Consider the following 13,346-nt stretch of genomic DNA (forward strand, 5'->3'; position numbering starts at 1 on the left):
ATTTATGGATTTTTTTCGTCATTATCAGAGATATCTATTTCCTAGTGCGTTTTTCTTTGGCTTGCAATGTCCACTGCTTTTCAGATGTGACTTTATCTCCCTGGCTTAGAGGATAAAGGCTTTGTTTTATTGCAAGTAATGACCTCCAAAGCTGCATGTCCAGTGGCTAAAGAGGATGTGGGTTATTGTGCATGTTGCGTGTATTCAGCAATGGTATATTAATTAACAGAATGTTTGCAACTGATAAACTTTTCATCTTCTTTCCGTCTCACGGCAGATGTGGAAATTCTGAGCCTGGTAAGTTCTCCCTCCCCATCAGCCTCTTGGCACATGCTTTTAAAATGTTTATCTAAGAACGATACGCTCTAGCTACTTCAGCTGGAGGTTTTGTTATGATTACATAACTTATTCAGACCACATTTTGGTAGAGACATTCACCTAATTAGCACTAAATGCAAACACAAAAAGCAGAAATAATGTATGAATATGAGTATGGTGGCTTTGATATAACCAAAATGTTCTCTAACATGTGCTTGTTTTCCAGCCAGATGTTGTGACAGACTCACCCTTGAAATCTGCAGGTATTTAACTTGTCGTTGCTTCATTCATGCGGGCAAACAGATGGGTGACAAATGAAAGGGAAATCAGGTGTCTTAGACCACCAGAACGCTTTAAAAAAGCCTCATGATAGATTCTTCCTGGAACTTTTTACTGGGGGGAATGAACATCCCTTTTTATATCGCCTAATTTGATGTTGTGATGATGGTGATGACACGTTGCATCAAACATTGCTGGTCTAAAGTCTTTCGTAGGGTTGACATGACCGTAAAGGCCACTCAGACCATTCAGTGACCCCCTCATGCCCTAAAGCTGGGGGCATAGTCGTCCTAGAAAGACCAACCCCATCAGGATCGAAATGTTTTAGGATAAAGATGAACACTCAGACTAAGGGGACCAGTGGAACAGAGCCTCCAGGTTGCATCATTGTGGGGGTCAAGCACTCTGGCCCGCACAGTACGCCAGGGCTGACAGAGAGAAAGAGTTAAAAAAAAAAAAAACATACATTTTAACTGGAAAATTATTTTTCAAACATGAACATACTGTATAATAAGCAGCACCACCACAGTAGACTCACAGCTGTTTGTCCTTCTGATATTGCAAGATGACTACCACAGCTGTCTGTCTTGTGACCTTGTGAGTTCTGGCTTGCGCCGGGCTGCTGGACTCAATGAATGTGGGACAGACAGGAGTCACCAGCTGATGAAATGAGTGGATGCAGGCGAAGTGATAAGAGAGTTCACAACCAGAGTTACGGAGGATGAGACAGAAAGAGAGAGTGAGCTGCACCCTGAGCCATCTGAAAAGCCCTCTTTGGAAATACTTGTTTCATTTGGATTTGGGGTGGAAAATGGCAGCAAAACCAGAATATGGTTAGGGATGCTCATCTGACCATATCACTTTTTTCCACATCTCTATGGGCCAGTGGCCATGGTTTTCAAACCACTAATCAGGAGTCTAAGCACTGCAACTCTGAGCCCTGATTCTGATCATGTCTCACATTGACATTCTCAGTCACCTGAGAAAGAGTGACTCGGCTGTTTTTCCTCGCGTATCTCAGTAATGCACAAGTAGCCCAGTGATCAAATGAGCACCACTGACTACACTTTCCCATCGTATTTACTTCCCATAGATCTAGATGAGGATGTGAACCTACTCAAATGAGCAACTCTGTGTCTGGGGCTCCTCCTGCTATCTGTGTCCCTACTATGACCCCTCTTCCTTACCATCTTGATCCAACATAAGATCAACTGGGTCTTCTCACTCTTTGGACATGCCACAGAATATGATTTGTGTTGTTCACCTGTGTGGAAGCATTTATTTTGTCACCCGTCTCTGTAAATACAAAGCTTCTTGTCCACCCCTCAGATGTTTTTGCCTCAAGTCTATTGTCTAATGCCTCTTGTGGTTTGATGTAGTATTTTAAGATCAAAGGCCAACTGTGATTTACTGTAGAGAGATGAGTTTCTTTAAATGGCTCACTCCTGCACAGTGGTGGCAGTCCCTGTACACTCTACTGTCACGCCAGCGAAAACATCAACCATCAACTCCTGAAGTTTCCAGTCAATTTATTCCTGTCATTGTCCTTTTTTAGGTTGAAGAAAAGTCTTTTCTTTTTTTTTTTTATAAACTGCCTGTTGAGAGACAGCTAAAGCAGCAAAATGTTTAGGCTGTAGAGAAATAGAAGTGAGCGTCTTAGTGGCCGTCTCTGTTCTTACACACCCCAGTACATCAGCTGCCGTTATTGTTTTTTAACAGAAACCTCCCCAGACTCCACCAGCACCAATACAAAGCCAGATTCAAGGGAAACAACACACACAGACGCAACCATGGGTAAGATGTCCAGAAAACAATATTTATGCCTTTATTTATATATATATCATCATACCAGAGGAGCATAGCATAAAAGTCAATTCTCATTTTTTCTGCTCTTAGTCAACTGCTGGCAGATACAGGCCCATCTTATAATACATTTTTGTTTGCTTACCCAGAGCTTGGGGGGAGCTTGTATTATGTTTTTATTTGACCTCTTTTTCCAAAAGCCAAGTTGGCTTGAAGATACCGTACTGCACAGAGAGTGAGAGGGCAAGAAACCAAGAAAAAGTGTGTAAGCCATCCCGATTCGACAGAGGCCCAATTCATGACAAATGGAGTAGGAGCAGGATGGAGAGTGAATCTAGGTGGCAGGCAAGAAGAGAAAAAAATGACGGGGATATTGAAATGAGGACAAATTACATTAATCCTATAGAGCAAGAAATATGATTTCCTCCTCCGCTGTCAGAAATAGTGTCTTTGTTTTACAACAGTACATTTGGACAGAAAAGACAAGAACAACAGTCCTGTCAAGCTCTACTGTGCATGACCTGTTTCTCTGTGACCCCTTTGTACACGGTCCACACCACCTGTTAGAACTCTGAAGTACCGTAAAACCTGTCCTCTCATCCAAAACCCACCAATAAAACAGCAAGATGGTTCCCTTGGAGAACAACATGTGTTAGTGGAATGCATTTTCATGTTTTTCACTGTGTCTGTGATGTTGCATAATCCCAGGTCTACAATATCGTTGTCCGTGTCCTGTTTGTTGACTTGGCACATGTTGTATAACTCTCTGGTCTTTTTAAAGGTATCGACAAGTGTGCCAGCACCCCCTCCATATGTGGCCATGGGAAATGCATTCCTGTTCAGACTGGCTACACCTGCCAGTGTGAGCCAGGATTCAAACTCAGTGCACTACAGACCAACTGCATTGGTAAGCAGCCTTGGGAGAAAGAGCAATATGGTATTAGACGTGAGCAGTGGAGTAGCACTCCAGAGAGGGAGGGGCACACAAACACACATTCTGACACCAAAGACCTCAGATGCTCTGTCTGTCATCATTTCTCTTCAACACCAAACATTACACGGCACAGAAGAGAAATCAAGCAAGCCAAAAAGAAAAAAGAACTGTTTGTTTATGTTGACCTGGTCCTTGATGCTTGACAACAGTGTACAGGCCAGGCACAGAACTGCCACTTTGCTGTGATTCCTTACCTCACGATGAAGGCCTTGGCTGCAGCCTCAGTTCCACTCGGCTGGGCTCAGACCCATCACTGCGGAATGCTTGTACAGTAGAGGAGCTCAAAAGTCAGGGCCTGGAAAGTGTACAGCCTCTGCTGGGGAAAATCTTCTTTTCCTCTGTCCCAGGACTTTACTAACTTTCTCTGCCTTTTCAGATGTGAATGAGTGTGATGATGATCCATGTGAAGGAAAGGGTAGCTGCACGAACAGCTATGGCTCCTACACCTGCCAATGCTACAGCGGCTACAGCCAGGTGATCACCCAGAACAGGAAATTCTGTCAAGGTGAGACATAGCACAGTTGATATAAATTTTCCGATGGATGAAAGCCACTGCAAGTTGCTGGTTGATTTCTGACTGGTAGAAGTCTGCACGCTCTTGTCTGTCAGCTCCGTTCATTTAGAAAGCATCATGCCCTAATTAATGCTTTGGAACACAATACTGACTTCTTTTTTTCCCATCCTTCTTGGTTTTCGTTCAAACTGGCAGACATTAATGAGTGCAGCATGCCTAACAAATGTCAGAATGGCGAATGTGTCAACACAGAGGGATCTTACACCTGTGAATGCAACAGTGGCTATGCCAAGACTTGGAGAGGCCAATGTGAAGGTAACATGCACGCACAAAGCTTTGCAATATATCCCAAATAAATACAAAGTCAGTTTAACATTAATGCTGGACGCCATTAACCATGAGTTACTGTGTAGTCCGGTAACTAAACACACATATTTTCCTGTGGTCTGAGCCAGGAAAAAAAAAGAAATTCTGTTTGTTACAAAGGCGATTTTGTATATTTGAGTATTTGTGACCTTGCACCCTGTCTCACCAATGGCTGTGTGCACTGATTTGATAAAAGCTGATTAAAATAATTGTTTTACAGATGTGGATGAGTGCAGTGATCCCAGCTCCTGTCCCAGCGGAGTCTGCGTCAACACTCTCGGCTCCTTCCAGTGCCAAGCCTGTGGCATAGGGTTCAGACCTGTCAATGAGAGATGTGTGGGTAAGGCAGCAACCTCACGACCCACCGTGTCCTCACTACCCAACACTCCCACGGGTGTTTCAGATGGCTGCATGAGTTCCGTTGAACCCTGTAAAAGTAAGGTTTTTGTAGATGGAGCTGCTGTTCCCAAGTAGCATCACCAAAAATAACCAAGTTGACATGGCAACAAGCCACATCGTGACTGACCTTTTGACAGCCTGTGATCCAGTACAGTTCACCAGAAAGGATAAGGTGAATTAGTTCAACTGAATTGTGTTCTTTTTTATTCCTGACTGCTGCTGGGCACATGATGTTTGTAAAATATATTTTATTTTATGTTTCACAAGCCTCTAAAGACCTCAATTGGAAGTTTTATTTCCACTGTGGACCACTACAGGGCCCACACGACAACCCAAAACCACAGTGATGATGGCTATATTACAAGGGAAGGGCTCAACCCTCGACCCTCTCAGTCCACTCACAATCTTCAAGTATGAAATATCAGCTCACCCAGCAGCCGCTGCATATTCCTGATATTGTTTAAACACATTTACTGTGTTATTGCTGATCTTTTGATATCACTAGCCTCCGTAAAAGGAGTGTTTATAATACTTCAATTTGGGAGAGTCCAAATATTTTCTCTTGGCCACAGCCTTGAACAAACAGCATATTATTGTTGGAGAGCTCTGGCCACTGTACTGTTGGGCCCAACGGAGGCCAGTGAGGCTTTATTACCACTGCTGGTCTAGGTGAGAGGACTGAGCCGTCACCGGAGATGTATGAGATGGTCAAAAGATCAATTCCACACTGTGAAGAGGTCCCAGCACACAAACAAAATCTCTCACTCACCCACTGTTCTTTTCTGTTGTTCAATTTAAAACTTTGGATTATTACATTTGAGTGGACATGTGGCCAACATACTACATATGGAGCGTGTTGCGTTTAAGCTAACGTGCTAGCAGCTTCCAACCTTAACCTGGCCCTGTTACATAACACGCTGCCTGGTGTTACTTACCACATCCCCTCTGAATGACCTTGCACCCCTCTAATTTGTTTGGAAACCGAAGCTTCTGGCTTGAGTATTCCAGAAATGCGAAAACCTGAGTGACTGAATGAATGATGGAAAATAAACTGAAGACGCTGTTGCAGCTCCTTACAATTGATTTTCTCACTGAGTATGATGACTGTTGAAGTAAATCACTGGGGGAGTGTGTGTGTGTGTGTGTGTGTGTGTGTGTGTGCGCGCGCACGTGCACTTGTTTGATAACTGCTCCTTGGCTACTTTATTAGTCCACTAATAATATGCGGTGTAAATTTGTGGTTAATTAACAGTAACTTAGAGGAAAGCTGTAAATGAGGGATAAAGTTAAAGGTAAATATTTTTACTCTCAACATCCACACAGAGTGCTAACAACTCTACGGTGTGTGTGTGTGTGTGTGTGTGTGTGTGTGTGTGTGTGTGTGTCTGTGTGTTTGTGTGCGCACGTGCACGCGTGCACTTGTTTGACAACTGCTCCTCGGTTACTTTATTAGTCCACTAATATTATGCGGTGTAAATTTGTGGTTAATTAACAGTAACATAGAGGAAAGCTGTAAATGAGGGATAAAGTTAAAGGTAAATATTTTTACTCTCAACATCCACACAGAGTGCTAACAACCCTACGGTGTGTATGTGTGTGTGTTTGTGTGTATGTGTCTGTCTGTGTGCCTTGCGCTCTGGGACTCACATAAACGGGCAACAGTGGTTTCCAGTGTTCGCTTCAGTCAATTGAGAGTAGCACAGTAGTTTAAGCCCAATTGGCCGAATGGTGGATAAGCTTAATCACTGGCATGATAGAAAAAACAGCTCCATTGCCTTGACGGAGCTTATCGCAGAAGCTTGAGAGATGCCGGATGATTGCCGGCGTTGGGCCACACTGACAGACGTCTGGCAGTACCCACAGCTGGCCAAACAAAACCTGGTCTATGACTCTCGCAGTGTTGTCACTCTCAGTTTTAACTGTATACTTCACCTCTTCACCTCATTTGCAGATGTAAACTTTTCCTTCCTTTCCCCTTCCTCCTCCTTTTAATGTCTCTTGCTACATTCCCAATGTAATAAGACTCTCCCTCCCAACATCTTCACCTTCCTCACATTTGATGGATTCTACTGTAAACTGATGAAGTTTTCCACTTGTAGTAATTCCTGAGTCTGACTCATGAAGTGGAAAAGACAGCTCCTTCCTCAAATAGTAAAAGCCTTTCATGAATGAAGATCAGGTCTCTGCTCTGATGCAATTTAATATTATTTAGCTCACTAATTATACTTGAATCATTTCCCCTTGTTTTACTGCAGTACAGCAACATTTATTTTCTATACACTTCATTCCAATGGCTAATTTCCCCCACATGTATCATCAACTTTGCATTTGTCTTGAGATTTTAGTTTCTCATATTTTCATACCCTTCAAACTACCTTGATACTAAGGAAATTAATTATGTTTGTCTCAGAACCTCGGAGGCAAAACCAGAACTCTGTATAATTTGAGAAAATACCCTTTAATCAAAACTGTGAGCAGATTAAACCTGAACTCACCTACTCATACTGTGCATGTTGTGTTCTGACCTCCTGTCACCCCAGATGTAAACGAGTGCTTAAACCAAACCATATGTGGTCGAGGAAGGTGTGTCAACGCTGAGGGCTCTTATAAGTGCAACTGCTTCCAAGGATACCAGCTCACACCAGATAACTTCTGTCAAGGTAACTGTACATCAAGGGTTCATTCAGATGTTCCACGATGCTACTACAGAAGCTTCACAGCCCCATTGTAGCTTTACGAAAAGGCTACTAAGAGTTAGGGGGTCTTTATTCTCTGAGCCCCCTCTTTATCGTGTCTATCTCATCTCCAGATGTGGATGAGTGTGTGCTTCCTGGAATCTGTCTCCACGGCCACTGTGACAATCTGGACGGCACCCACCAATGCACCTGTAACCATGGTTACCAAGTCACCTCAGACAGCAAAGCCTGTGAAGGTCTGCAAAAGATTATTTCGAGCTGTTGGGTGTAACTCATCTTAGCGTACTTCTCTGCTCGTGGAGCAGCATAATGTCTGAAAATCTTTTTTTTTTGCTAGATGTCGACGAGTGCGCAACTGGTAATGTGTGCCCTGAGGGAATTTGCATCAACACTGCAGGTTCCTACACTTGTGAGAAATGCAGGCCTGGCTTTGGACCATCTGTTGATGGACTGAGATGTGAAGGTAGGAAATCCTCTGTCTAAGGTTGGACTGCAGCTGTCGGCAAACACTGATAAATAGTGATGATTTTTTCCCGCCCAGTTATGATGAATTTCGTCTTCGTCTGCAGATGTTGATGAGTGTACTCAGGTGGACTTGTGTCTTCATGGGGTGTGTGCCAACACAGAGGGGTCCTACTCCTGCACCAGGTGCAAGGCTGGCTACAGAGTGTCTCAAGACCGGAAGAGGTGTGAAGGTAAATTCAGTCAGGCTATTCCTTTAATTTGGGAAAAATTTTGTTCTGTTCAAGACTTCCGCACATCTGCACATCTGGATTATTTATCGGAACAGCAACTGAATTCAGCCACTTCAGTTCCCCCTCACATATTATTCAGATGTCTAAACATGTTGTTGTGCATCTGTTCCAACCAGATGTTGATGAGTGCCAGACCCTGTCTACCTGTGCCAATGGGATTTGTCTCAACTCAGAAGGCTCTTACACATGTGAGAGCTGCCCGACCGGGTACCGAGTGTCGTATGATGGAGAGCTTTGTGAAGGTTGGTTTATTCTACACTCATCTAAATGGATCCCTGCATAACATCTAACATTCAGGCACAAACACATCTTGCCTGTCATTGTGAATTTGTTTTGTATTGGCTATGGAGATACTCCTGTCCTGCAGTAACTGTCTAACAGTCTGTGCTGTTTCATACCAGATATTGATGAGTGTATGCTGCCCACTACATGCCCTCAGGGAACATGTACAAACACGGAGGGTTCCTTCACATGTATCATCTGTCAGCCAGGCTTCAGACTCTCTGGGGATGGATGTGTTGGTGAGGTTTTGGCTGTGTTTGTGAAGGAATGTGCTTTTTTATGTTTGTTTACTTGCAGACCGCACACAGATGTTTCTGTTTCATCCAAACAATCCAGAACTCATGTTTTAAAATGTGCCAGTTCATGTTCCCTATGTTCCTCGTTGGTTAAGGATGCATGCAAGCAACGTCAGGTGTGACAGCATGGATTCAAAGACCCATTATCTGAGTTCAAAGTCCTAAAATACTCCTAGACATCACATCATAGCTGGATGCTGGACCCCTCCGCCTCTGGCACTGCTCATTTGATTATTGCTCAATACAATGAGACACCAGCCCTCAAATAGAATATGATGTCAGGCAATTGTTCGGCAGATAGCTCCACAAGAAAGATAGAGCTGTCGACATTTGTAACTCCTGGTTCCAATGATTTCCGATTTAAGTGATTAAAACTGGCAGGCTGTGTTTATTTCATTCCAGAGATGGTAATCTTGGTTATGATGTGTCTATGTGTTTGTGTCCAGATGTGGACGAGTGCTTGGTAGCTAACGTGTGCCCGGGTCAGCTGTGCACCAACACCCCGGGATCTTACACCTGCACGAGCTGTGGCACCGGCTTGCGTCTGTCTGAGGACGGTCACGTTTGTGAAGGTAAAGTTACTGACTTGCCTCGGCCTGTTACATCTGTCAGCGTAGCAAACACTAGAGTGCATTTACACCACAATAGAAAGGGAATGTTGTCGGCCCAGAACTTGATTACAGAAAATCTTTACAGTACTCAGTAATTTGTCATGACATGATTTATGAGATCAATGCAGTAAAAGTTCTTCTTTGACAAATCCAGGGAGGTAGGTTCTGTCATGACTTCATGAGAAGGGAAAAAAAAGATGATTATTTAAGTGGAGTCAAACGTAGCCTCAGTTAGTCACATGTACTGTAGTATGTTTTTTAATGGAAGTGTGAATATAGCCCGAGAGGAAGATCCCCCACTGATACAGCATGTGCCTTTGTGCTGGGAAAAATCTTTACAAAACAAGCTGCAGTCCAAGTCAGCCTCTGATCGAATTTTAATGGAAGACTGTGATAGCATGGAAAATATTCAGGACTTAATTTGAAATGAAGTCAACCCCTCTGCAGCCTTGCATGTACTGCAACAGGCTGACTGTGTTGAACTCACTCTGTTCATCTCAATCACCCAACAATGGCCCATACTATTTTCTCCTTAAGAAATACAATCTGCACTGTTCTGAGGAATTTCCAATGATCGCATAACAGTGAGCCTGCGACTGTTTGTGGATTCAGTAATTATACACCACCTGTAATAGCGTGCTGTTTTGGATTCGGCGACTGCCCGGCATACTTATCTTTCCACCCTTTTTAATAAAACACTGTCAGTGTGATCTAATAAAGAGGGATTCGCTTACTGTACCGTATGCTAGCCACTCGACCGTTCATAATGTTAACAGATAAGATAGTAGATTCGCAAAATGTGGATTCTTTGCTAAAGATGATAACCTATAGCTAACCTTTTCTTCTTCTGTCCATTAGACATCGACGAGTGCCAGGTGCCAGGTGCATGCTCCACGGGCATTTGCACCAACACAGAGGGCTCCTTCTCCTGCACGCCCTGTGACCAAGGCTACACTGTGGCACCCAACGGGCTCTCGTGTGAAGGTAGATTGGGTGATTGACCGCGCTCACTAAAATTTACGATGGCTGTGCAATCATTTTCACAGTCATCCGTTCCAGCCCAGTATGACCTACTATCGTGAGCACAAGTCATTCCTCGCTGGTTCAGATGATGCATGACTATTCTGACATGTTCGATGGGGTCTGGATGGTTTTCATCCACATGACAAAACTTTGGCAAATTCAAAGTGAGAACCAGTGATCTACAGCTGCTGTGATTGTGTCATACTGATGACATCTCTGTGTGTGTCATCGCAGATGTGAATGAATGTGAGGACACAAGCCTGTGTCTGGGAGGTCAGTGCATCAACAGCATCGGCTCCTATAGTTGCTCCTGCCCTGCTGGTCTAGAGCTGGCGGATGGGACGTCCTGCAGAGGTATACACAAACATATGCGAAATAGATCATTTGACACTGGTGAAATATATCATTAGTGGGTAGAGCCTCTCCCTTGGCTTACCTCTTGTTATCTCACAAAGCTGTGAGTGTTTATTTGTGCTTGTGTGTGACAGATATCAATGAGTGTTTAACAATCATGGGAATCTGCGGAGAAGGAGACTGTTTGAATACTGAGGGCTCCTACACATGTACCTGTCCAAACGGATACAACAGCATCGATGGCATGACTGGCTGCCAAGGTACAGTAGTAAAAATACTCACATGAGTGGGAAATCGTTTTTAAATGATTCGTGTAATTGGGAGGCACAGTTGGAGAAAGTTAGTATGAATGAAATAATGACAGTGTCCTCACTATACTGTCCCTCATGGGTGTTGAGGCCATGCTTGGGACTGCTGGCATGGCTACTCAGTCCCAGCCATTCTGTGTAATTGCCCATGGCCTCATCAACTGTCTCAGCTCACTCGCTCTCAGCTCCGACGTTAGTTTGATGTTATTCCAGCCGCACCCAATGACCCACTGGTCATAGCAATGGGGGGAAAAATGTAGCTTGGTCATCAGCTAAGGCAGAAAAGCCTCTCTTTTCAACAAACTGAAGCATTTGCTGTCATAATAAATTAAATGTTTTTGGCTAGGATGTCAGAATTGGATCAGTGTTATTTCTGGTGTGTCTTGTAAGAGGTGAAGTTGAGACAGGATGCCTGGCTGGGAGAAATCCTGTGATGATGTGAAGCAGGTAGTTGGGTTCTTCAGGCTCTTGTAAAAATTCTGGCAACACCCTGCAATGGGCGAGAGTGACTAAGTGAACCAGGGTTAATCCTTGCACAGAGACGTACTTCCACTGAGGCTTTAGAGGCTTGGTGTGCCAGATATCATCCACAGCACACTGAGCAAGCTGCCCAGCCTGCATCAGGTACTTTGGCTGCCCGCCACAACAAATACTAGGCTCTGATTATCCTATAAATCAGAAGTTGTCATATATTCTCTTGCAGTCTGTCATTGTGTGTACAGTGCTGACACAATGAAAGCCAGACCTTCTATTATGAGTCTGTATAGGGAGGGTGAAGGGAGGATTAGGGTATGTGAGTTTATGGGAGTGAAAGATGGGCTTAGTCAGATGAGGCTAAAATGATGCTAGGCGTTGAGCAGACAAGTATTGAAGAAAAAATGGAACATGTATTGTGATAAAATAAATTGACAGCAGGCTGTAATGTAGATTTAATTAAGATAAACAGCTTGTGACATGGCCTTGCTGTGCCTTTCAGTACCGGTTTTGAAGACCTTGAATTAACTCCAAAGCTACATAGTCACCGCATAATTATGCATTTACTTATTGTCTGGAGTATTTTTTCCACACAAAAAAAATTCTCCTTATCTGTACAAATATTTGTCGTGTCTAAAAGGTTCAAAAGGCTGGAAAAGAAAGACAGACTTGTTGACTTTCCTGCCCCCACCACCACCACCAGGTTTCACCCCAGTTCCCTGTACCTTACAAGTTATGTTGTAATACTGCAATTATTCACCAATCCACAGCTCATCAAGCTTGTAGCATTAATTTTTATGAGTCACAGGGAGCGCTCTGAGCACGAGAAGCTGAGGTAGATGTTTTCCCCAGTTGTTTCCTGTTTGCCAGTATACCGTTACATGCTCCAAATGACCAATGCATCTTGTGTTCAGACAAGCGCTTGATTACACATTCTTTTAGTGATACTTATGAACAGGAGTGGTGTTCCCTGCAGGCTTAATAAAGACAGAGGACATGCATGGTGTTAAGTAATAATCAATATGTAACAAATCTTGATCTAGCCTCGATCATCTACCTAATAATGTAAGAAATGCATGACTGTTACAACCATTCACTGACATCAAACTTGGCATGTGCGTTGCTGGTTCCCTCAATTGAGTGCAGTTCTGAGTTGAAGTCAAGGGTCTGAGTAAATTTGATGTTGTCAGTCTGTGACTGAAGGCCATGGTGGACAAAACCCCAGAACATTATGTAAATTTACTTCCTAAGTCCAATTTTTTTGGAAAAGAAAAAACTAAGCTTCATGATGAAATGTAACAAGTAACAACCTTCATAGTGATGTCAAAAGTCTAAAGTGCAATAGTTTAAGTGGAATAGCGGTAATCAGTTTCCAAAGAAACAAAAACTCATGTACACATACTGGAAAAATGTACTTAAATGAAAACATAGTCTATTCTATAACCAACAATGATTGTACTTGAATACTAAAATGCAGCACTCATGTGCCTCCATGGTTGGTTACAGTGACAGGCTAAGTATTCAAGTACTGACCATCATAATCCAGATGATCAAAGTCAGACATTATTATGGAGGGTTGTTGACATCAGACAAACAATTGGCCCCGCCCCTCATGCACCAGTGAGCGAGTGGATTAATCTGTATCAATTTGTCTTCACCTTAGATATGGATGAATGCAGTAAAGACACCGTATGTATCCGGGGCGAGTGCCTCAACACCGACGGCTCTTTCTTGTGTTTGTGTGAAACTGGTTTCAAATTCAACGACGATACTGCAGACTGTGAAGGTAAGAAAATGATATTCCTCTTTGATAGTGATGTTGTGCTTAGTCATGTTTGACCCACCAAATTCTACCCTGAGGTTTATATTCTGTG

At 43.3% G+C, this 13,346-nt stretch overlaps 1 protein-coding gene across 2 annotated transcripts in view; it reads left to right on the plus strand.

Annotated features, from left to right (window-relative positions):
* The window catches only part of LOC147246677 (latent-transforming growth factor beta-binding protein 2-like), an 89,499-nt gene that overhangs the window by 59,600 nt on the left and 16,553 nt on the right, over positions 1 to 13,346 (plus strand). For both annotated transcript variants that reach the window (XM_086181939.1, XM_086181940.1), the window contains 18 exons: positions 278 to 297; positions 545 to 581; positions 2,317 to 2,391; positions 3,182 to 3,307; positions 3,771 to 3,899; positions 4,104 to 4,223; positions 4,495 to 4,614; positions 7,214 to 7,333; positions 7,483 to 7,605; positions 7,707 to 7,832; positions 7,939 to 8,064; positions 8,241 to 8,366; positions 8,526 to 8,645; positions 9,149 to 9,274; positions 10,172 to 10,297; positions 10,571 to 10,690; positions 10,825 to 10,950; positions 13,136 to 13,258. In XM_086181939.1, the coding sequence (XP_086038065.1) occupies positions 278 to 297; positions 545 to 581; positions 2,317 to 2,391; positions 3,182 to 3,307; positions 3,771 to 3,899; positions 4,104 to 4,223; positions 4,495 to 4,614; positions 7,214 to 7,333; positions 7,483 to 7,605; positions 7,707 to 7,832; positions 7,939 to 8,064; positions 8,241 to 8,366; positions 8,526 to 8,645; positions 9,149 to 9,274; positions 10,172 to 10,297; positions 10,571 to 10,690; positions 10,825 to 10,950; positions 13,136 to 13,258 (1,989 nt within the window). The remainder of the gene's footprint in view (positions 1 to 277; positions 298 to 544; positions 582 to 2,316; positions 2,392 to 3,181; positions 3,308 to 3,770; positions 3,900 to 4,103; positions 4,224 to 4,494; positions 4,615 to 7,213; positions 7,334 to 7,482; positions 7,606 to 7,706; positions 7,833 to 7,938; positions 8,065 to 8,240; positions 8,367 to 8,525; positions 8,646 to 9,148; positions 9,275 to 10,171; positions 10,298 to 10,570; positions 10,691 to 10,824; positions 10,951 to 13,135; positions 13,259 to 13,346) is intronic.

Source organism: Aulostomus chinensis, chromosome 17, assembly GCF_037954235.1.
Source record: "Aulostomus chinensis isolate RoL2024-O1b breed Wild chromosome 17, RoL_Achi_v1.0, whole genome shotgun sequence".
NCBI classification, from domain to species: Eukaryota; Metazoa; Chordata; class Actinopteri; order Syngnathiformes; family Aulostomidae; genus Aulostomus; species Aulostomus chinensis.